This window comes from Protopterus annectens, chromosome 5.part0, assembly GCF_019279795.1.
Source record: "Protopterus annectens isolate FY-2018-M chromosome 5.part0, PAN1.0, whole genome shotgun sequence".
Taxonomy (NCBI): domain Eukaryota; kingdom Metazoa; phylum Chordata; order Ceratodontiformes; family Protopteridae; genus Protopterus; species Protopterus annectens.
This window is the reverse complement of record NC_056735.1, coordinates 3,041,475-3,067,294: the sequence shown is the minus strand read 5'-3', so window position 1 is coordinate 3,067,294 and position 25,820 is coordinate 3,041,475. Positions and strand designations below refer to the sequence as shown.

At 40.1% G+C, this 25,820-nt stretch overlaps 1 protein-coding gene across 1 annotated transcript in view; it reads left to right on the top strand.

Annotated features, from left to right (window-relative positions):
- HERC2 (HECT and RLD domain containing E3 ubiquitin protein ligase 2) overlaps positions 1-25,820 on the top strand; it is a gene marked incomplete in the record, with an annotated part of 3,551,743 nt that overhangs the window by 1,403,008 nt on the left and 2,122,915 nt on the right. Inside the window, 1 exon segment of the mRNA XM_044072055.1 lies at positions 802-934. Coding sequence (XP_043927990.1) covers positions 802-934 — 133 coding nt within the window.

Below are 25,820 nucleotides of genomic sequence, written 5' to 3'. Positions count from 1 at the left end.
CATTGATTTGGTTTAGAAGCTTAATGTTTACTTTTTGTGCCCTTTGCCTGGTATACTAGAGATCTGGAGAGGAAGGCCCCAAGTGGTGCATTGTCTGTAAAAAATAAATAAATAAAAATTGAACACCGTATGGCATTAATTGTTTTGTTAATAAAGATGGACATGTTTATCCAGATCTCTCATTATGGAGGGAGAATTAACATTTGCTTTGACATTTATTGAACTTTAAGTCATGTAATGTCATATGGTATTGATTCTGTCCTGGTTAGGTTGGAGATCATGGGACACGACCTCCTTTTGAATCATGAATTTTGTAATTTAGATCCTTGTCCTGCCAATTTGGAATGCTGAAGAGATGCTATATTAGGTTTTCTCAGTGCTTTTATGGGCTTCTCTGTTGCAGTGCATTTTACAAGCTGAAGCACCAGCATAATGAAGAAGACAATTTAGTTATTTAGTTTAGTAGTACTAATATAATACCATTTCCCTGATGTCTTATTGAATGTCTTCAAGTGGAAAATAGCATTCGCTAAGAATGCACAGACTAAACGTTATGAAGACAATCAGTTTGGTAGTTATTCAGCTGAGTACAGTGATGTTCAGATTCACCTAACCCAGAAACAGGTTAGTTGTGCGAGATTGCATTGTGGTGCTTCCAGCATATGTGAAATTAATGTTTTGCTTTCAAGATGTTCATGAGGTAGAATTTCGTGCAGTACTTGAAGAATTTTGGGTTACTTAACATGAGTGAGACATACAGATTTGGTATTGTATTTTAAATCACTTTATCTTTTGTTGTAGGATTTTCTATGTCAGATAGAAAGGTATTGTAAGCAGTGCCATCTGACGACACCAATTACATTTCCACCCGAGCATCCAGTAGAAGAAGTTGGTCGATTACTTCTTTGTTGCCTTCTGAAGCACCAGGATCTAGGTAAGCGATCATTTTCATACTGCTTAAATGACTTCTTGTTTTGGTCCATATATACTGACTATAGTAGCTATCCTTTGAATATTTTCTTAAATTGCTTGCATTTTAAAATGATTAGTGGACTGATCTGTTGGGTCCTTTACTGCCACAAGCCAGGCATGGAATATTACAATGTACAGTTTTGGCTACAGTGTGGAACAGATACACATTTATAGAAATCAGCAAAGTTTTCTGTTAAAAATAGGATATTAGTATGTTATCTAGCTACAAGGAGAAGGCAAAAGAAAGGAAAAATACAAAACTGACTTAAGATGAACTATGCAGGAACTGGCCAATCATATACACATGTTAAATCGGCACATGCGTAAAACAGCAATTCTTCATTATCAGTATCCAGTGAGTGCATGCACAGACACGTGTGTGTGTGTGTTTAATGGCATAGCAACTGATGAATCTTGGAAGAAAGCTGTTTACTGTGATATTGTCCATTGTTTATACACTGATTGGGGTGGACTTTACAAGAACATATGTCATGGGGACTACACAGTTTGAAGCCAGTAAGCAAACTAGAGAATGGGGAAATGACGGGCTTTTAGGTTTGAAGCAGGCAGACAAAACAGAATGAGGCAGCTCTCTTTGACAGCTGATAAGGAGCAATTGCCTGTGGGAGTATACTGTAGTCACTTCCTCTTCAAGAAGTCAGAGACCTGACCTGTGAGTCTAGGGATGGATGTTCTTCGTGTTTCACTGTTGCAGCCATTACATTTGGGTTATCTGCTTGCAGGTAGCCCTCAGTCAGCCTGATTAACAAAGTCTTGGGTCCTGCGTCTGTTGCTGTCCCTTCTTCCATGATGTTAGGTCATCAGGGGTATAAAACATGCAGCTGATGCCATTATGTCAGTCTTTCTTGTCATGCGGTGCCCGAAGCAGAAGCAGTTCGCAAGTGCCGGCCGACTTCTGAAATTTTCGTTTTCAAGTTTCAGAACCGAAGTCTTCAACTAAAGCTAAGTACCCCGTTGGGGAAACTTTTTCTTGCTCCTTACCGATGTCAGTAAAAGTTAATAATTGTATTACTTGTGGATAAGCAAATACCTCATAAAGATTTTCATTCGTACTGTATTCCTTGCCTAGGCCCTGACCACGACGTACCTTGCTGTTGGTTTTGTGCTTTATTTAATCCGTGCACTATCTGTCGTCTGTATATTTTCGCCTCTAAATATTTCGATTCTCTGTTTAATTATCCAGAAATGTCGGTTAGCCATCCGACTACCGGGATTCCAAAAAAACGCAAAGATAAAGACAGAGACAGGCCGCCGAGGTCCAAAACTGCCGACAACGCTTCTCCTAAGCCAGTCACCAGTTCGGTACTCAGTGAGGCGCTTTCGCAGTCCCTGATACCTGCTACTTCAGATTCACAGGCCTCTACTGAGATCCATTCGGAGTCCAGTATGCCGCAAGATGCTTCATCTATGGAACCCGCGGATGTCTATACCTTGGATGGGTCTGGAGCCGCTGTGCAGGCACTGGCTTATGAGGGTGTTTTCAGGCCTATGGACTTGCATATTAAACAGACGCTTCCTTCTTTACTTAGGCCTGAATCTCGATCCATGCCTACAAAACAGATGCCCTGGCCACATGCTCAGGCCTCTATGCCTAAAAAACAAATAAGAATGGCTGAAGATCTAATAACTCTAATCAGGGGTAGCCACACACCCCCCCCCCTCTTCTAAGAGGCCTAGGACTGAAGTTGATTATGAATCTTCTGATCAGGATTCTGTTTTTTTGATTCTTCTGATGATCTGGATTTGCCCTTACCTACTTATGAAGATTCTGATGCAGAGGACTCCATTCCCTCTGCTTCCCCTCCTGAGGATTTTTCTTTTGCGGAAACCTTACATACTTTAAGGGAGCATTTCCACTGGGAAAGCCAGGATTTTTCTGTTTCAAAAAAGAGGCTTAGGGATTTCCTTCTCCTACCTCAGCATAGGCCTTTAGCTATTCCTCCTGTACTAGACATTGATGATGCTTTTTCGGAATCTAGTTTGGCCCCTGATTCCCTGCCTCCTACTCCCAGAAAACCTGACAAATAGAGTCCCTGAGTCTCACAAGTTCCTTTTTGAAAATCCTATTGCAGATCCAGAGACTATTTCGCAGGGGCCCAAGGGCATTAAGTCTTCTACTGCTAAAAATCCTACTCCTTCTGATAGAGACTCCAGGGCACTGGATAGATAGGGTAAAAATTTTTACACTTCTGCAACCTTGGCCATTAGGGCTTTAAACTGCCAGTTTCATGTTAAAATATCAGCAACATGTTATTGGACTGTGTAAACAGAAAATGATGTTGATTCCTGTGTGGAAAATAAAGAATTACAGGATTTAATGCATTCTGCTGAACAAGTTGGAAAACATACTTTGCAATGTGGTATTGATTCATTAGAGGCCTCTTGCAGGGCTGCTGTTACTGTGCTCAGAAGGCATGCTTGGCTTAAGGAGCAATCTTTGCTGATCATGTTAAAGCTAAATTGTTGGATGCTCCCTTAAATCAGGACCACCTGTTTGGCAACAAGGCTGAGGAAGTTCTTAAAAATATGAAAGCTAAAGCTAAATCTGTGCAAACTGCTAAAGTTTTTTTACAAGTTCAGCCTCCTAGATTTAGTAGGCACTGGCCCTCTAAGAATTGGTCCTTTCCAACCCCTTCCAGGTCTTCTCAAGCCAATCCCAGACACAGCAAAAACCCCTGGTTTCAGTCCCAGGGGACACACAAAACTAAGCAGTGGGGGGCCTCCACTTCTAAATCTGGGAATAATAAGACTCCCTCCTATGGTAAACTGTCTCAATGTCTTCCTTTTAAAATTTCCAAGCACTTATCAACTGACTGCCCCTTTGGGGGGAAAGATTGCTCTTCATGCAAAGAATTGGGAACTCATTACCCAGGACAAATGGGTTTTAAATATAGTGTCCCAGGGATACAGATTTCACTTCCCCACGTTGCCAACACCAATTGGGTGGCTGGACCTACTCCCAAACCAGTGGGCAGAGGCCCAAAAACAAGTACTTTCTCTCTTAAGCATGGGGGCTATTCAACTGGTACCAGACGAGGAAAAGGGACAAGGTTTCTGCTCGAGACCTTTCCTGGTACCCAGAAAAGACAATTCGTGGCGTCCTATCCTGGACCTGTCTACTCTAAATACCTTTTTGGAGATTCCAAAATTCAAGATGCTGACTCTTCACCAATGACTTCCTATGTTAGGCAAAGATGCCTGCTTGGCAACACTAGATTTAAAAGAAGCATACCTGCACATCACAGTCAGGGAATCTTGCAGAAGATACCTACGCTTCAAAGCAGGCTACACGCACTATCAGTTCTCTGCACTCCCCTTTGGCTTATCTACTGCGCCTAGGGTATTCACAATGTGCCTAGCTCCAGTTATCACATTTTGCAGACACAGAAATATTCAAACATGCCCATACCTGGACGATTGTCTAATTCAGGCAGAAAGCCAGGACATACTTTTGCATCATTTAGCCTTTGTGCAAAGGGTTCTAACTTGTCTGGGGTACACCAAAATTTAAACAAAAAGAAATAACACCTGGTACCCTGTCAAATTATATTCCTGGGAGCAAGCTTGAATACAACTTCCCAGATGGCTTACCTTATGCCAGAGAAGCAAATTCATTTGGCAACCTACTACAAACAAGTGGCCACGAAAACCCCGCTATATGCAAGACAAATACTGCAAGCCTTGGGGTTCATGGCCTCCTGTATTCTTCTAATTCCATATGCAAGACTGCATATGAGGAAACTACAGTGGTATCTAAAAAGCCTATGGTGTCAACATTCTCAGGACCTAGAAACGATGATCCCTATCATACCTTGCCTACACCTAGAGTTCCTTTGGTGGGCAGAGGCCTGCCACCATAACAAGGGACTACCTTTCACACCACCCCCTGCCACCCAAACCCTAACAACAGACACATCAGACTATGCATGGGGGCCTCACCTGGCAGGGAAGTGCATTCAGGGCAAATGGAACCCAAGTCAAATGCGCCTACATATTCAAAAAAAATGTTAGCTATACAGAATGCTCTGACAGCTTTCAAGGACCACATTCTTCCAGGACAACTAATGGTAAAGGCGGACAACACCACTGTTGTGGTACATAAGCAAGCAGGGGTACACATTTTTATCCCCTATGCAGATTAGCCATGGCATTATGGAACACAGCCTTGAGCTACCAAGTGCACCTACAAGCTCAATTCCTGCCAGGAAAATTAAATACACTGACAGACGGACTAAGCAGAAACCTCATGGACCCACACGAGTGGAAACTGAAACCAAAGATTTTCAACATGTTGACGAGCAGATGGGGGAGCCCAGATATAGACCTGCTTGCTTCTCCCCAGAACTACCAATTGGACAAATTTTGCACAAGGACTTCCCACAAACAAGCCTGGAAAGTGGATGCTCTGTCCTTCAGCGGGAAAAACCTATCAGTCTATGCCTTCCCCTCTCTGCCTCTGCTCTCCAAAATACTACTAAAAATCAAACAGGACAAACCAGGGATGATGTTGATTGCTCCAGACTGGCCACGCCAAAACTGGTACCCCCTCCGGCGCAGCGTGTCACGGTTATCTCCATGGCACCGGCCTCAGACTCCTTCCCTGCTGTTTCAGCATGAGAACCAGATTCTGCTCCCTCAGCTTCTAACCCTGAAAATTGCAGCCTGGCTAATTACTTAATCTCTCCTTTACCATCCCTCAGCAAACCTGTGATGGATATCATTTTAGAGGCAAGGAGGCCTAGTACTAGAAAGTCTTATGCTGAAAAATGGAGAAGATTCTGTGCCTGGAACCAATCTCAAGGGATGAGCACAGCAGCGCTCAATTTACCTCAGATTTTACAATACTTAACTGAGATTCTTCACAAGGGCCTGTCTTTTTTCCTCCATTAAAATCCACGCCTCAGCCATTTCAGCTCATTATAACACAGAACCTTCCCTCTACTCTCATCCACTACTCAAGCAGTTCCTCAGAGGGGCAAAAATTTGAGACCACCCAGGAGAGCTCCAACCCCAATTTGGGACCTTAACTTTGTCTTGGAGAAACTCACTCTACCTCCTTTCGAGCCAGCTGCTACTACAGACTTAAAATGTCTTTTTTGGAAAACAGCTTTCCTTTTAGCAATCACTTCAGCTAGAAGGGTATCTAAATTACAGGCCCTTATGGCAGTGGAGCCTTTCATCATCTTTCACACGGACGGGGTGTCCCTCAGAACCCATCCATCCTTCATGCCCAAGGTGGATCCAATGTGGCTCTTAATCAGTCCATTCATTTGCCAACCTCCTTTCTCAATCCAAAGAATAAAGGGGAACGGATATTGCATTCCTTAGATATGCACAGACAACTTAGATTCTACTTGGACAGGACTAAACCTCAAAGGAAATCTGAACAACTGCTGGTGGCATTTGCTGCAGGGGCAGAGGGGAAGGCTATTTTAAAGCAAACAATTTCTAAATGGATAAGCCATTACATTCATTTCTGCTATAAGCACCATGGAAAACCTATCCCCCGGGGGATCAGACCTCACTCCACCAGGGCTGCAACTACCTCTACAGCCTTTCTGAGAGGTGTCCCTACCAGGGACATCCTAGAAGCTGCTACCTGGAGTTCTGTACATACTTTTACCAAGCATTATTATTTGTCAATTTTCTCTAAATCCAGAGCTGGCTTTGCCACTGCAGTCTTGCAGGGTCGTATAGCTGGCCCAAATGCTATCTAAATTCCTCCTCCCAACCATAGCTTTGGGAATCTACCCAAATGTAATGACTGCAACAGTGAAACATGAAGAACATAGTACAGTTGTGTACACCTACCATAAATGTAGGTGTTCGAGTGTATTCACTGTTGCAGTCCTGGTTACCTTCCCTCCAGCCCCCTAACTTCTTTTGGCTATACCTCTACTTTCCTTTATTGTGCTTAAAAGCCTTTTTGGTGTATTTGCTTTTTTGTTGGAGGTATTATCTTTGTACTTTTATATTTAATTGCTTCCTATTAGGGGGGCACCTGACATCTGGGGCAAGGAAAACTGACGTAATGGCGTCGGCTGCATGTTTTATACCCCTGACGACCTGAAGTCATGGAAGAAGGGACAGCAACCGACGCAGGACCCAAGACTTTGTTAATCAGGCCGAATGAGGGCTAACCTGTAAGCAAATAACCCAAATGTAAAGACTGCAACAGTGAATACACTCAAACATCTACGTTTATTGTAAGTGTACACAACTGTACTTTCTGAAGTAAAGTCTACTGGGGGGTTACATGCGAGGACAAAGAGAATGTGGAAGATGTCCCTAAAATCTGGAAAATGGATAATAGGAGTTTTTGCCCTGTAATGAATAAAGTAAAGGGGTTTACCTCTGCCTATATGGTAAAAAATGTTGAAAAGAATTGACAGGTATATGTAAGCATTCTTTATTTTACTGTCCACCTTTAGGGGGAAAACTCTGGCTAATTATTAGGAAAGAATATTTGAATTGTATTGGTTGAAGAGAGGCCACATTGAATTAAACTTTTGAAAGAATGTTTGTGAACTGATGTAAACAGATTGGATTCTGTGAACCTGCATTTGTTGAAACAGACTGAGTGCATATGTGACTGGATTTATTTTTTTACCATTATTTTTGCAAGAAAAGCTGGAATCTGAAGAGGTTAGAAAATATTGGGAATTGAGAGTAGAAAGGCAATTTGCAAATGAACAATGGAAGGATATTTGTTTATCTCCTAAAGTATATAACAAAGTTTAGAAGGTTTGTGATTTTTGCGTGGACTTGTTTGCATAGGTATTTTTATATCCCAAGTAGAATTAAGATCATTTTTTTCACAGGTAAACAGCAATTTTTGGAGGTGTGATGAGAAAGGAAGAGGTACTTGGTTATATGCATTTTGTGAATGCAGTGATTTGGCTAATTTAAAAAAATCATTACAGGTTACTTTTGCGGTAGTGGTGCTGCGGTAGCGTTGTTGCCTCACAGTTAGACGTTGCCCGTTCGATTCTCAGTTAGAGGGTCTTCTGTGTGGCGACATGCGTGAATGGGCGTTCCTTCGTTGAAGTTTGTGCGTTAGGCCCGGCAAGTCAGTACATAAAACTCTACTGCCAATCATTAGCGGACCGGAGTTCCACTGTGGCGACCCCTAACCAGGAAAAGCCGAAATACTTTATTACAGGTTACTTTTGTCAGAAATGTTAGGAGAGAACATTATTGTATTTAAGGAAATTATTTTTGAGCTGGCATATAGAAATTGAATTGCCTAGACACAATATGGCCCTATTAAGTTTCATGTTGGCTGACAAAAAATAAATTACTAGAAAATGGAATTGAAAATCTAAACCAATCATAACTGGCTTATTGAATGTTGAAAAGGAGATAAAATAATTTATGGTGTGATCTTTAGAAAAAGGAAATGAGCAAACTACATAAAAATAAAATGGAGTTTGTGGGAGCAGTACATGCAAAATAATGTTTAGGTGGAAGAGTAATATTTCAGTGGAGGCAGGACTGGAGTAGTTGTATAATGGTGGGGTGAATCGGTAATTTTCATCACAGACAACTTTCAAATCCTTTAGTATAATGCCTTTATTCACTGGGCGCACAGCAGATGTCTGACTGTGTTAAACATAGAGGCAGTAAAGTATTCCAACTAGCTTCACACATTTCCCTAATTCTGCAAACCCAGGGGCTCCGCTTCACATTCTGAATAAAGACAAAACCCACAAAAGGCTATACAAAATCTGTGCCTCCAAAGCCTTTTACATTATTTCAAAGGAGAATGCTTGAACTACAGAAAAAGCACAGGAGCCGAGCAGAAGAATCACAAGTACCTTTGACTTGAAGAGATCGGTGTTGAGAGATGCAGAGGATCATGAAAAGGTCAGCAATATTGTGAAATTTGTGAGTAAATGTGAAACTGTTAATCATCAGTCCCATTATAGACATAGGGATAGACATGTGAAATGTGGTTTTGCAAGAAGTGGCTGAAAAAGACTGGAATTTTGACTTAAACTGGTGGGTGAAATGTAAAGCATCTGTGCCACTTTGCTAATAATGTTTAAAAGGATACCGAATAGACCGAAAAAGTAACTGCAAATCAAACTGTTTTGTTCTTTTTAATATTTGTAAAAAAATTTCATGAATTAATTTGCAGATTGTCCAGACTTTACAGAAATACCACCTATTCCTGGAGACTTCTCTCTTGATTGATTATATGTCGCAATTTTTATTTCGTTCTTTCCTGTCCTAGGTATTATTTCCTAAGTCTCATCTTCCTCTAAACCATGGCATATTTAAGTCATCCATAAATATTTTCATTTGTGCCTTTTCCTTGATTTCCCTAGTCCTCTGCTTTGTACAACTTTTCATAGAATTTCTGAAATATCTCTAATACCTCTCTAGGCTCTCTGGTTATTTTCCGTTTTATAGGTCATCTAAGTTTGGCAACAACCTTTTTCACATTCAGTTTCTCAAGTCCTTGAGCTAAAAGTTTTGGTGCCATCAAAAAAATTGTTGCTTAACAGCAGTTTACTTTCCAAATACTCCCTTATTTTACCTTTAGTAGTCTGTACTGGATCCTCTTGTTCTGTGAGGTTCCCCTTACTCTGCAATACTTCAGCTTTTGTCATCCCTTCTAAATAAATCATGTTGCAATTTCTACTTCTGCCATGTTTCTACCATGTTTTTAGACTTCATGTTTATTTTATCCCACTCATTAGCTATGCCTTCAGAAAAAAATTGTACCTTCCCTAATAACGATCAATTCATTACCATTTGCTTAAATTCCTCTCTTTTTAACAGATAAGAAAGCATCAGTGTCTCATTTTTAGTTAACGCAGCTTTATCTAAGGGTTTACTGGTTCATGATTTAAAGTAGTTATTAGATGTGTCAGAGTTTTAAATAAGACGCATATTTCCGTGAAACAATTTCTATTCAGTCTAACCCAGTTATTGTATCTTGGGGAATCATATATAAATTCTGTCCGAGTCTCTGCTAGTAAATTTATATCTTATGTACCATTTATGCTAATATTTCTTTTTTTTAACAACTTAAGTGATAATTTAATAAAGATATAGGTAAATGTATATTTATATAAAATAAAATAAACCATGTTGACATTTCCAAACATTATACATCACATATATTATTTTATGTAGTTATTATTCCAGTATTATATAAATTGGTCAATTCCTGCCTTCCTTTAAACCTAACTCCTCCAAAACATTATTCTCTGCATTTATTGTTCCCATAATTTCCATTTTTCTATGAAATTTGCTCCTACTCTTTTCGAAAGATCCCATTGCCAGTTCTTTTATCTCTGCAACAGTTTTCACTCCTTCAAATGCAATTGATTTAGACTCTGATTTCCATTTTCTAGTAATCCTTTTGTGGTAGCCGCCAGAATTAAACTTAACAAAGGTTTACTTGGGTATAGGCAGTTCAGTTCCTGTATGCCAGCCCTCCAAAATTTCCTTAGTTGACCCATTTGCTCACCCAGCATTTCTAACATATTACTCTGTAGGGAATGTTTAAAGCCAGCCAACTCATTACACTACCCAAATGTATGTTCCTAGTTCCCTCTTTCTTTCCCATTACACCCCCAACATTTTACATCTACCTGTGGAAAATTCTTTGGAGTCTGCTTGGGGTATAAAAATGCCTATGCAAACATTTCCAAGCAAAAATCCTGTGTTGCATCTTTGGCAACCACATATGCCATCCCCTTGTTTCCATGTGGATTGCTTATCCAGTCTCTGTTCTCAGTCTTTTCTAGCCTCTCTAATTTCTATAGATAAGTAGTATATATCCTGGTAGTTATCCCCCTTTTTAACAACAGCTTCTGTTCTAGATTTGTGTAAAAACTTCCAGAACAGATCTTTCATTTAAGATTCCAATATCCCTTTCTGCTTGCCTGTACTCTGATATCAATCCCTGATAGGGAATGCAGCCTCTAGCCTGCAGTTCAAATGTCTTTTTGACCTCTTCCCATTCTTTTACCTTTCTTTCCCTAGTTATTTATTCCCAGTACCTTGGCTTATTTGCTAAGTTTCTCCAGTAAATTCTGACTCCCTATTGTCTGTACCCCTAATTGTTGTCATTCCTGTCGTTAGAAACTTTCCTCCATTCTGGTGTTGGCTTAGTTCTTAGAATACTTTCTGCTATTTCGTGAATATAATATTTTGTATGATTATTGTTCTCCTTAAAGGTTTGCATCCAAAATCCCAGTCTCTTGTTTCTTGAGCTTCCCCCCATTTCATCATTATCCCTTTCCACTTAGTTTTCTATTTATGCTATGTATAGGAGCCTTAACTGTGTTGCTGTGAAATATCCCTTCAAATCAGGTAATCCCAGTCTGCCTTGTTCTGTTGGAAGAATCAGCTTATCCCACTTGACTCTTGCCATTCTCCCCTCCCAGATAAAGTTCTTCAGGTCTTTATTAATTGCTGTCTGCAATTTCTCCTCTGGTTGATAAAAATATGCCTGACCTGTGTATAAGACTAAAAACATTTTAGTTGTTCTTCGTGTTTCACTGTTGCAGTCATTAAATTTGGGTTATCTGCTTGCAGTAGCCCGCACTTGGCCTGATTAACAAAGTCTTGGGTCCTACGTCAGTTGCTCTGTCTTCTTCCATGACGTCGGGTCATCAGGGGTATAAAACATGCAGCCGACGTCATTACATCAGTCAGTCTTGCCGTGCGGTGCCTGAAGCAGAAGCAGTTCGCAATTGCTGGTCGGCCGATTCCTGAAATGTTTGTTTTTGAGTTTAAGAACCAAAGTCTTCAACTAAAAGCTAAGTACCCCATTGGGGAAACTTTTTCTTGCTCTAAACCGATGTCAGTAAAAGTAAATAATTGCATTTCTTATGGAAAGCAAATACCTCATAAAGATTTTCATTCGTACTGTATTCCTTGCCTAGGCCCTGACCACGACATTACCTCGCTGTCAGTTTTGTGTTTTATTTAAGCCACGAACTATCCGTCGTCTGTATATTTGTGCTTCTAAATATTTTGGTGCTCGGTTCAATTATCCTATGTCCTGGGTAAGCCATCCAACTACTGACATTCCGAAAAAATGCAAATGTAAAGACAGAGACAGGCTGCCCAGTTCGCCAGTACTTGGTGAGGTGCTTTCGCAGCCCCTGATACCTGCTATTTCAGATTCGTAGGCTCTACTGAGACCCATTCAGAGTCCAGTATGCCGTGAGATGCTTCAACTGTGGAACCTGCGTATGTCTCTACCTTGGATGGGTCCGGAGCCGCTGTGCAGGCACTGGCTTCTGAGGGTGTATTCAGGCCTACTGACTTGCACATTAAACCAATGCCATCTTCTTCAAGGCCTAAAACTTGAACCATGCCTAGAAAACTGATGCCCAGACCGCATGGTCAGGCCTCTATGCCTAAAAAACAAATAAGAATGACTGAAGATCTTATTACTTTAATCAGGGGAAGCCAACCCCCCCCCCCCCAAGAGACCTAGAACTGAGTTTGCTTATGATACTTCTGACCAGGAGTCTGAAATTTCTGTTTCCTCTGATGACCAGGATTTACCCTTATCTACCTATGAGGATTCTGATGCTGAGGGACTCTTCCTTCTGCTCCCCCCCAGAGGATTTCTCTTTTGGTGAAAACTTGCATACTCTTAGGGAGCATTTCCGCTGGGAAAGCCAGGATTACTCTGATTCTGAAAAGAGGCTTAGGGATTTCTTACTCCTGCCTCAGCACAGGCCTTTAGCTATACCTCCTGTACTGGACATTGTTGATGATGCCTTTTCGGAATCTAGCATGGCCCCTGACTCTCTACCTCCTGCTTCCAGAAAACCTGATAGATATTACAGGGTTCCTGACTCACGCAAGTTCCTTTTCCAAAATCCTACTGCGGATCCTGAAACCATTTCACAGGGGCCCAAGGGCATTAAAGCTACTTCTGCCAAAAATCCTACCCCCTCTGATAGAGACTCCAGGGCACTGGAAAGATGGAGTAAGAAGGTATACACTTCTGCAACTTTGGCCATTAGGGCCTTGAATTGCCAGTTTCATATGTTAAAGTATCAGCAGCATATTATTGAATTGCTTAAACAGAAAATTATGTTAATTCCTGACTGTGCTGAAAATAAGGATTTACAGGATTTAATGCATTCTGTTGAACAAGTTGGAAAACATACATTGCAATGTGATTTTGATTCACTAGAGGCATATTGCAGAGCTGCGGTAACTGGGTCTGTACTTAGAAGGCATGCTTGGCTTAAGGAGCAGTCCTTGCCAAATCATGTTAAAGCAAAATTACTGGATGCTCCCTTAAATCAGGACCGCCTATTTGACAACAAGACAGAAGAAGTTCTTAAAAAGGTGGAGGAAAAAGCTAAATCTATGCAAACTGTTAAAAGATTTTTTTACAATTACAACCTCCAAGATTTAGTAGGCATTGGCCTTCTAAGAATTGGTCCTTTCCTGCCTCTTCCAGACCTTCTCAGTCCAAACCTAGATCCAGAAGAGCACCCAGGCTTCAGTCCCAGGTGAAGCACAGGTCTATGCAGTGGGGGGGGCTCCACTTCCAAATTTGGGAGTAATAAAACTCCCCCCTATGGTAAACTGTCTCAATTACTTCTTTTAAAACTTCCAAGCACTCAACTGACTGCCCCTTTGGGAGGAAAGATTACACTTCATGCAAAGAACTGGGGACTCATTCCCCAGGACAAATTGGTTTTAAATATAGTGTCCCAAGGATTCAGATTTCACTTCCACACGATACCAACTCCAAGCGGTTGACCAGATCTATCCATCTAGGCCCAAAAGCAAGTACTCTCTCTAAAGCATAGGGGCTATTCAATTTGTAGCAGAAGAGGAAAAGGGACAAGGTTTCTACTCGAGGTTTTTCCCGGTACCCAGAAAAGACAATTCATGACGTCCTATCCTGGACCTGCCTACTTTAAACACCTTTTTGGTGATTCCAAAATTCAAGATGCTGACTCTTCACCAGTTGCTTCCTATGCTAAACAAAGATGCCTGGTTGGCAACACTAAATTTAAAGGAAGCATACCTGCACATCCCAATCCGGGAATCTTGAAGAAGATACCTATGCTTCAATGCAGGCTAAACGCACTATCAGTACTCTGCACTGCCCCTTGGCTTATCTACTGCGCCCAGGGTATTCACAAAGTGCTAGCTCCAGTCATTGCATTTTGCAGGCAAAGAAATATTCAAATATGCCAATACCTGGACGATTGTCTAATTCAGGCAGAAAACTAGAACATACTTTTGCATCCTCTGGCTTTTGTACAAAGGGTGCTAACTTGTCTGGGGAACACATTGAACAAAAAGAAATCACACCTGGTACCCTGTCAACAAGTTATATTTCTGGGAGCAAGCTTGAATGCAACTTCCCAGATGGCTTTCCTCACGCCAGAGAAACAAATTCATTTGACAACCTATGGCCACAAAAACCCTGCTATCTGCAAGGCAAATACTACAAGCCTTGGCATTCATGGCCTCCTGCATTCTTCTAATTCCATATGCAAGACTGCATATGAGGAAACTACAAATGGTATCAACATTCTCAGGATCTAGAAGAAATGATTCCTATCATTCCTTGTCTACGCCTAGAGTTCCTTTGGTGAGCAGAGGCCTGCCACCAAAACAAGGGACTACCATTCACACTATCCCCTGACGCCCAAACCCTAACAACAGATGCATCAGACTATGCATGGGGGGGGGGGGGGCACCTGGCAGGGAAGTGCAGTCAAGGCAAATGGAACCTAATTCAAATGCACTTTCACATCAATCATAAAGAAATGTTAGCTGTACAGAATGATCTGACAGCCTTCAAGGACCACACTCTTCCAGGACAGTTAATGGTAAAGACGGACAAACACCACTGTTATGTGGTACATATACAAGCAGGGGGTACACATTCCTGCCCCCTCTGCAGACTAGCCATGGCATTGTGGAACAGCCTTGAGCTACCAAGTGCATCTACAAGCTCAATTCCTGCCATGAAAACTAAATACACTAGCAGATGGACTAAGCAGAAACATCATGGACCCACACGAGTGGAAACTGGAACCAAGGATTTTCAACATGTTGACAAGCAAATGGGGGAGCCCAGATATAGACCTGTTTGCCTCCCCCCAAAACTATCAATTGGAAAGATTTTGCACAAGGACTCCCCACAGACAAGCTTGGAAAGTGGATGCTCTGTCCTTCAGCTGGAAAAACCTATCAGTTTATGCCTTTCCTCCTTTGCCTCTGCTCTCCAAAGTACTACTAAAGATCAAACAAGACAAACCAAGGATGATTTCGATTGCACCAGCCTGGCCACGCCAACACTGGTACCCCTTCTACGCAATGTGTCACTGTTGTCCCCATGGCACCTGCCTCAGACTCCTACCCTGCTTTCTCAGCAGGAGAACCAGATTCCGCAGCCTCAGCTTCAAACACTGAACCTAGCAGCCTGCTTAATTACCTAAGCTCTAATTTACCATCCCTCTGTAAACCAGTGATGGATGTCATTTTAGAGGCAAGGGGGCCTAGTTCTAGAAAATCTTATGCTGAAAAATGGAAAAGATTCCATGCCTGGAACCAGTCTCAAGGGATGAGTAACAGCAGTGCCCAGTTTACCTCAGATTTTACGATACTTACCTGAGATGCTTCACGAGGGCCTGTCTTTTTCCTCAATAAAAATTCACGCCTCAGCCATTTCAGCTCATTATAATACAGAACCTCCCCTCTTCTCTCATCTACTGCTCAAGCAGTTCCTCGGAGGGGCCAAAAATTTAAGACCACCCAGGAGAGCTCCAACTCTAGCCTGGGACCTTAACTTTGTATTGGAGAAACTCACCCTCCCTCCTTTCAAGCCAGCTGCTACTGCAGATTTAAAATTCCTTTCTTGAAAAACAGCTTCCTTTTTAGCCATCACTTCAGCAAGAAGGGTATCTGAATTACAGGCCCTTATGGCAGTGGAGCCTTTCATCATCTTTCATGCAGACAGGGTGTCCCTCAGGACCAATCCCTCTTTTATGCCAAAGGTTGTATCCAGTGTGACGTTTAATCATTCCATTCATTTGCCAACCTTCTTTCCTAATCCACAGAACAAAGGGGAATGGATGCTGCACTCCTTAGATGCACAGATAACTTAGATTATACTTGGACAGGACTAAACCTCAAAGGAAATCTGAACAACTGCTGGTGGCAGTTGCTGCAGGGACAGAGGGGAAGGCTATTTCAAAGCAAACCATTTCCAAATGGATAGGCCACTGCATTCATTTCTGCTGTAAGCACCATGGAAAACCTATCCTACAGGGGATCAGACCCCACTCAACCAGGGCTGCATCTACCTCTACAGCCTTTCTCAGAGGTGTACCTACCAGGGACATCCTAGAAACTGCTACCTGGAGTTCTGTACATACTTTCACCAAGCATTACCATTTGCCAATTTTTTCTAAATCCAGAGCTGGCTTTGCCACTGCAGTTTTGCAGATCTTTATAGCTGGTCCTAATGCTTTCTAAATTCCTCCTCCCATCCTTAGCTTTGGGAATCTACCCAAATGTAATGACTGCAACAGTGAAACACAAAGAATATAGTACAGTTGTGTACACTTACCATAAATGTAGATGTCCGAGTGTATTCACTGTTGCAGTCCTGGTTACCCTCCATCCCCCTGACTTCTTTTGACTGTACCTCTTCTCTCCTTTTCAATGCTTAAAAGCTTTTTGGTGTATTTGCTTTTTTGTTTGAGGTATAACCTTGTATATGTATAGATTTAATTGCTTCCCATTAGGGGGGCACCTGACATCTGAGGCAAGAAAAACTGATGTAATAACGTTGGCTGCACGTTTTATACCCCTGATGTCACGGAAGAAGAGACAGCAACCGACGTAGGACCCAAGACTTTGTTAATCAGGCCGACTGAGGGCTACTGCAAGCAGATAATCCAAATGTAACGACTGCAACAGTGAATACACTCGAACATCTACATTTATGGTAAGTGTACACAACTGTACTCTGCTTGTATTTTATCAATATCCATATAACAGAGCTTCCATTTTCTCAGTTTTTGTGTCATCTTTTATTTAGTTTCTTCCCACATTTCCTTAGCTGCCACAACGGAATCATATTTAATCCGTACTACTAAATACTGCATTTTATCATGTCCCCATAAATATGGATATTGCTGAATCAATTTGTGTGTGGGTACATAATTTACAGCTATTGCCTTTGTTTTAGCTTCATTTATTTTGTATCCCAAAAAGATTTGAAACTGTCTGAAAATGTTCCAGAACCGTTGTAATGTGCTTTCCTGGTTTTGGCAGTATAAAATAATCTCATCTGCAAATAGAGCCAGCTTTTCTTGACTGCCATAACAATTATATCCTTGAATTTCTGATTCCCTAATTTTCCTTGCCAGTGGTTCTCAATTTAATGCAAATAGCAATAGGGAGAGAAGACACCCCTGCTTGGTTCCTCTGCTCAAGCAGAAATTAGCGAGGACCCCACCCACTTTGTTTGCCTCCAATCCCTCATATATCCTCCTAATCAACTTTATAATTTTGTCAGGTAATGCAAATGGTTCCATTGCCCTGCTCATGAAGTCCCAGCTTACTGTAGCAAATGCTTTCTCTGCATCAAGACCAACCAACAACAGTGGTGTTTTCTTACATTCTGTTTCCCTCTGGATCATCGGTGTTCTGTTAATGTTGTCAAATGTCTCCCTTCCACAAAACCCATTGATACATATATATCAATTTTGGCATTACTTTTGCCATTCTGTACCCATTATAGACATAAACACTTTATAATCATGGTTTAATATTGAAATGGGCCTGTATTGAAGCTGGATCTTTACCCTCTTTAGGTATTACAGCTACCACTGCTTTTTTTTCCAGGATATTGGTACTTCTCGCTTTCTTAAAATACTGTTAAACAAAACCTTCCAGATCTTTATCAGTTTTCCCCCTCCTAGCTTTCAAACTTCCACAGGAATACTGTCTATTCCTGGGGTCAAAGTGGTTATACATCACCATTTTTATATCATCGCCTCCTATCCTAACTGTTAGTAGTTGAGCCTCATCTATCTTAACTAGGCTATTCAGTTCTTCCATAAACATTTCCATCTGTACCTTTTGTTGATTTCCAATTTCTCTGTTTTATACAGACTTTCATAGAATTTCGAAAATATGTCTAATACTTCTACAGGATCTCTTGTTATCTTCCTTTGTTATAAGATCCCTAAGCTTGGTCTTTGTGCTAAAAGTAAAACAGATGCTTAACAGCAATCTTTCTAAACTCGTGCATATTGTCAAGGTAATTCCTTATTTCCTGTTTAGCATTTTGTGGTTGCTGTTCTTGTTCTGTGAGATTCCCCCTATTTTGCAATACTTTAATATTTGTCAATCCCTCTAAATAATTTTGTTACTTCTTAACTATTTCTTCCATTCTTTTATCTCCACCTTATTTTTAAACTTCACTTTAATTTTATCTCACTCCGTAGGTATATTATCAGAAGAAACTTCTCTCTTCTCTAATAGCTGTCTCCACCACTACCCATTCCATAAATTCCTCTCTCTTCAATATATAGGAGGGAAAGCACCAGTGTCTCATTATTTCATTACCCAATGTTTTTATTTTGGTTATTATTGGTGCATGATCTGAAATAGTTATTGGGTGTGTATCGAGACCTTCAATTAAATACACATGTTCCTGTGAAATGTAAATTCGGTCTAGCCTAGCCCAGTTTTTGTATCTTGGGGAATAGTTCTCTCTGAACTCCTAGCACTGAATTCACATCTTCCATGCCAAATCTTTTCATAAATTTCTTCACAAATCTACTGTCCTTTGTTATATTTTCCCTTTTGGGCCCCCAAGATGCATCTTCACTGTTGCAAATCAAATTCTAGGCTCCACCTGTAAGTAATATTCCTTGCTGAAAGTTGATTATTTCTCCCAGAATTTTCTTAAGCTCCCTGATAGCAGTTTACAGTGGAATATGAATACATGCCAGTGTAATCCTCCTCTCTTGCCAGCCCCTTATTACAAATCTACTATTATCTTTTTATCCTCTTCTATCACTATTGGAGCTCTTCCTGCAATTATTATAACTCCTTTCTTCCTTTGCTCCAGGTATTCTGCTGACTAACCATCCAGAAAACCTTTATTTATCAAATTCACATGTTTAGTTCTTTGCAAGTGTGTCTCCTGTAGCATAGCTATTTTCACTGTATATTTTTAATTTAGTTCACTACTCTTTCTTTTTTGTATTCATCTGTGAGACCATTGACATTTAAAGACATTACAGAAAGCATAATTTTCTAGAAAAGTTGTTTTTTCCCACCTTTTATGTATAACAGCTTTTTTGTTAAATGTCTAGTTCCAGCTTTTGTGTTAAATGCATATACTGTTTGGCAGGTTAAACTTTTATAGAGGTGTTTCTTATCTCCATTTCAGTCTGTGTCCCCTCTTACAAAACTTTTTTGTTTAAGTTTTACCCTCTTAATAGGAGCAAATGTTCCAAACTGACAGACACACATATACACAGACTTGAGATAACTTAAAAGAAAGATTGCCCATGCTAAGACGCATGGTACAGTCTGTGCGTCTACTAAGTGCTTGGCTTTCTCTTATCTTTGTAGCTCTCTCAGGTGGGAAAATAACTTGAGTGCTTTCAGAAAACATTTTCTAAAAGCTGTTTCTCTTTATCAGATTTTCTCCTAGAGATGCGGGAACCAGACACAGAACTGCTAAGCATACGTTTACTAGAAAAAAAAAGCCTCAATACTTAATATGTTTTCATTTTCTTGCTTTCTCTTAAAATGTGTCACTAGATTAAGCTAATGGCCTTATCCCAGTCATTCCCCTATGCAAGAATGAGAAAAAAAAGCACAGACATTTTTCTTTTGTCATGCTCTTTTAACAGGATTTTTTCTTTTTTTTTTTTTTTTTTTTTTTTTAACATTGCATTGCCTACATTTCTTAAAACTGAACAAGAAGAAAGAGAGAGGGGAGAAAGAAAGAAAAAAAAAACAGGAGCACCTATTTACTTTTAGTATCCCCATTACACTTAAAATAACTGAGAACATGTTACTTTATAGCATGCAAAGAAATTTATGCACTATAGAAATAGTGCCATTAAGAAAAAAATTTGTTTTACTTACCTTTCTCCCTCTTCTTCCCCTCTCCTGAGTTATTTTTCCGAACATTAATGGCATAAAAGTAGGGCATATGATTGAGTCCCCTACAAATTTAGCAGGAGTCCAAAAAGTCCAATAGTTCCAGATTTTCTTATTCTGTCATATTTCACAAATATAATTACTGCTGTGTAATCCCACATTTGTGAATTTCCAAGTTACTGTTTTTATTCCTATTCGTCCCCATCTCCCAGATCCTGCCTCTGCTTCATTTCCGGCATACTTTCATTTCCTCAAGTCGACTCTAGTGCTTTTTTCTTCTGTCATGCATTTTCCATTGAAATATTGGAAAATGTTTCACTACCACAGTCTGTGATCTTTATTACCAGAAGAATAAGAATCAGAATCTCCTTTTGTTTCACAGCTCACTTTTTGTTGGACAATGTTTTGCATTTCCTCCTTAGCATGTTCTTCATCAAAAATGATTTTGTCCCTCCAGGAAAAAATATTTTATAGATAGCTTGGGTACAGCAGTTTTAAGGTCATGCTGGCTTCTCAACAATCCCTAAATAATGGAATACATTTACGCTTCTGCCTTGTACAATGAGTAGTCATTCTCCACAAATACTCTGCTGACTCCCACTTTTAGTACTTTGTTCTTCTGCTACAGTTTTGTCAGAATCAATTTCTTCTGCTGGCAAGATTGCATCTTCACTATTAAAGGTCTAGGTTGCTTTCTCATAGCCAGGTTTGGAGCATACACAGAATGTACCCTTTCAGTTAATAATTCCTGTTGTGGAATACCAGTCCAGTTGCTTATCTATGCTTTCATAAAATAAATACAGGCTGTTCCTTCCAGCTTCTCTGGTACAGCAGAAAATCTTGGGTTTTCCCTCTGTGCACTGTCCTCTAATTTCTATTATTTTGTGAAACATCTCTTCTTGTGCAGTCTCATATTCAGCCAGCCTTTTCTTCAGTTTGACCTCTGAGTTTGGCAGTTGTATCACCTTATCTGAATATCTGTTTAAAGCTTCTTCCATTTTTGTTTTTGTTGCCTTTTATTGTTTGAGTTGATATATACTCCATCAGTGTTTCATTTATACTTTAGTCTAAGTTACTGGAAGTCATGTGTTTTTTTCTTTACTTTTTGTAGCTTATTTACCTTCAGGTCATTTGTAATGTAGACAGTGCACTTGCTAGTTTATTACTGAAATTTACCCAGGAAGTTTAGGTCCCCTGGCTTTTTCTGCTAAGTTTCTGTTTTCACAGTGAGAGCTAGAATTAAGCTATTACTCAGTGTGCAGCCATCTTGAAAGTGTCCCTGTTTTCATTCTGATACTGACTTGACAGAACTAAAACCATCAGCAGTTCTTTTTTCTTCATTTCTTCTGAAGGTAAGAAAAAAAGGCGACCAGTCTCAAAGCAGACATTTTTCAAAATGGTTGTCCTATGCTGTTTTGTTATTTGCACCATAAGAAGTCATTTCCAGGCAAAGTCAAGTCACATTCTACTAGGGCTTTGGCCTGTTCAATTACTTTTTGGAAATTGATGGATCAAAGTATTCCAGAGGCAGTAACTTGGTCCTGTGTACATGCATTTAGAAAACACTACAATCTAGATTCATTCTCTTGGGCTTTAATATGCTTTACTCAGAACATTTTCCAGGGACTCTCAGACCCTCATTCTTTCTCTTCTTAAACTTTATAAACTCTGATAATCTGCTCCCACATCTAATGCTGCTGCACTAGTGACCTAATGATAAACATAGCACAGTCGAGTAAGTAAACTTACATAACAGTTGATGTTTGAATGATCACTGCTGAAGTAGCAGTACCCTTCCTCCACCCACCTACTTTTTGTTTAATCTTTGTTACCAGGGTGCGGACATAGATTATTTGCCTGGCATTGTCCAATTTCAGGGCTCTAGCCTCCATCTGTCAATTGACACAAAAGCTCTGAAGGGCTTGGCACGCAGACAGCTGTTTTCCTGTAGCTCTGCTCAATCTCTCAATGGTCTAGATGTGTGTTGTGTCCTAAAGCTTTGGAAGCTGACTGGTTGTTATATCCTAGGAAAGCTATAGCCCTAATTGCCAAGGCTACTGCAGCAGTGATCTGTTTGAATATCTACGTTATGGTAAGTTTGCTTACGCACCTGTACTTTAAACAGTTTTTTATTAATGTTTGTATAAGCATTTTGTGATATAAATTGCACTTTAATGTGAAAGGGTATTTTTAATGTGAGGTGGAGAGGGAGAGATGACATAGACTGCTTTATATGCTAAAGATATTAAAGCAAGAAATTATTTTTCCTTAGTTATAATATATCCAGGCTTTGCAGTGTAAAAATGTGTGAAAAGCTGAAATGAAGCAAGTAAATGTTAATGTTGTGATCTTGTGCTGCTGGGGTAGGGAGTGTAAAAGTATATACTGATCATTTTATATGTAGAAATAAGATCATCTTTCCTGTTTTGCAGTGAAAGATATCTAGATTAATGTCCTTTGTTAAAACTTCAAGACAAATTGTTTTAAGCAAATAGGTTTGCAAAATAAGACAAAACAATGAAAGGCATGAAAATGGTTGATTTCTTGTATTTGCAAAGTTAAATATTTTTGTGGTAGCAAATATTTTCAGTGAGACGATATCAGTAGGTGCAAGGAATTTACATAATTCTTTCATGCTTCTGCAAAGTTACTAGCTGTTTTTTTTTTCATAGCCAACTGCTTTTGCTTGGAAACGAGCTGTCTGCAGGTGGAAGCAGTTAATCATGAGCTTTTTGTGCTTGGAGTAATGAACAAGGTGTGATGTAATCAGCATTTAAACTTGCACTGTTAAGCAGTTTTGGGTAAAATAAATGAAATTTGAACTGTGGGAAGTGAATTAAAAATACTAAGCATCTGCAGCAGCCTTAATACTTTAATGCATTTAATATAACAGTGCACAGTTTAGTTTATTTAATGGTAATCATTGCTCTTTTTCTTAGGGCTAAATGTTTTTTTCCCTCTAAATTACTGGATACCATCTTTTGAACTGCTTTTTTCTTAACAGCTGCAGAATCCTTCCCAGACAATATTTGCTCTTCTCTTTGCCTTTTCTGGTTGATTTTCTTTCAGGTTTTGGAAACTGGTGCACGCCTCTTTGCTGGTTGCGACATACTAATGGCAGAAGGACTGTATACTGAAAGGCATAATAATGTGGCAAGAACACTAGAAACATGAGCCACAAAGCATCATAGGAAAATGAACTCTACATCACATGGGATCGTCCGTTACCAACAGTTCAAAAGATAGATGCTAGAAAACTGGATATAGTGGTCCAAGAAAAGAAGGCAGAAGTAGCATTGATCATTGAAATTGCCACACCCATGTAGAGAGAGGCACAAAGTTGTAAAGTATCAGGATTTGCAGGCAGAAACGAGACCAATGTGGAAGAAAGATACCCAGACAGTTCCAATAGTAGTAGGAGCAATGGGTCTTATAAAAAAAAATCTACAATCGTATTTAGATATGCTACCAATACATGTCACTCAGTACGAATTTCAAAAGGATTCATTACTGGGCACGTTGCAGGTGCTGTGAAGAGCACTTTTGGCTGACATCAAAGACTGAAACAATACTAATTTCATGAACCCATTTCATACTTTGGCTTAGAAATGGGTCCATTCCCGTCATGGTATTAGAAACCCAAAAGATTGGAGAAATTAAAAAGTGAGAATTATGCAAAAAAAAAGTATTATGCAAAAAGCCCAAAATTTACAGTTACAATTTTTTGGGGTCTAAATGGAGAGAGATGACTCAGCAAGCAAAGGGAGAGTAGTATTGCTGAAATTGAATTCATCCTCAAGTCTTGAGTACTTTCACAAGGTGGACTCTGTTTTTTTACAAAATCTCACCAAGACAATACTTTTTATATAGCATATATCATGAACAGAAGTAGGTAAAAAATTAAAAAAGATAGCTGGGTGCACAAGACCCCGGATAAAAAAGTGCCCAATCCTGGTAGAAGCACTGGTGCCAGGACTGGAGAAAAGTGACAGTGTAGAATCCTTAAAATGTGGTAACATTCCTACAATAGGGCTATGCCAAGGCCAGGGGGAGGAGGGCCTCCCTTTTGTAGAAGGGAGTAGCAGTCCACAAAAATCACAAAACCTGATAGGCCAAAAAAAGAGCCATAAAGATGTTAGAGTGGACTATTGAGGATAAGAAAGAAGTTATGTATTGTTACTATTATGCAAAAAGCCCAGAATTTCCATATACAAGATATGCAAAAAGATTGAGTGGAATTAGAGGAAAGAAAAATGCTCCCATAAGAAAAAGTGTCAGAAGCCTCAAATAAAAAATTGTGTTCATTATTACAGCAGATTTGTGAAAAACATTTTATATAGACCAAGAAACTTTGATCTGTTTGGAAAAAGAAGCATCCGAGGAAGTGCGAAAATATAAACAAAAAACCTTGAGATTTTTGAAAAGTATAAAAAAGAAGTATTGACATGGGAAAGAGAGGGAGATTTGTTATGGTGCAATACTTATGCAAAGTTGAAAGCCAAATTAATCAATACAAAAAAGGCAGCCCCAAAGATAATTGAAGGGGAATATAGGCAAAGGCATCCAGACATGGCAAATTTCACAAAAAAGAAAATATCACAGAGGGAATGTAGAAAAGAAGATTAGTAAAGTAGAAGTTAGAAAAATAGAAGCTGAAGTTATGGAATGCCTGCGAAGTGAAGGATTTGGTGTAGAAGGTCCAACACAGGTTGCATCACAGTATCACATCCAAATACATGTGAGAGATGCAGCTATATAGCCAAACTGGAGGCTGAACTCTCTCAACTCAGGACTGGCAAGACCAGACAGGAGGAGAAGGTAACCACACACACAACAAACCCAGTCACACATAGACCTACCCCAACTGCAAATCAAGCACATAATAACACAAAAACATACTCAGAGGCTCTATTAAAAAAACTTACCAAAACAACAAAGGCTCCCAAAGCAGACACCCAAAAATCCACCACCTCAAAACATAACACATGCAACACATACTTCAATAAATCGGTGTGTCAATAAATCACAGCCCTTAAGGCCAGACACTATGCCTGATACACTAGTGATATGTGACTCTATAGTCAGACACACTGACGTCCCACTTACCAGGCTGAGCAAGGAGAGGGTAACGGCAAGCTGCCTATCGGGGGCTAGGATCCGCCATATAACACACGCACTCAGGTCACTCAAAAGCACGTACGTCATTGTCCATGCCAGCGTGAATGACCTGAGACGTACCTCCTTGGACTACATGAAAAGAGACATTGAGGAGCCCTCTGATTATGTAGCCCAGGCTGGTATGACCCTGACCCTGAGCAGCATCCTGCCCTCACCAAGAATGATGCCACAATACAAAGACAAGATGATCAGCTTTAATAATTGGCTCAATTACTGGTGTCATTCTAGGGGGATCCAATGTCTGTCTGCTTGGGATGACATGCTGGACAAGCCACGCTGCTTCGCAAGGGACGGCTTGCACCTGTCACCACTGGGCTTCCGGATATTGGCTAAGGCTCTTGCCACCACCATAGTGCCTTTTTTAGGCAAGGCTCAAAAGACGAACCCACCTCCTTAGAAAACAAAAATGGAAAAAAATTAAGGGTAATGCTGCTCAATGCCAGAAGTCTAAATCTCAGGATGCAGGCTCTCGAAGCACTCCTCAGTATGGAGAACATCGATGT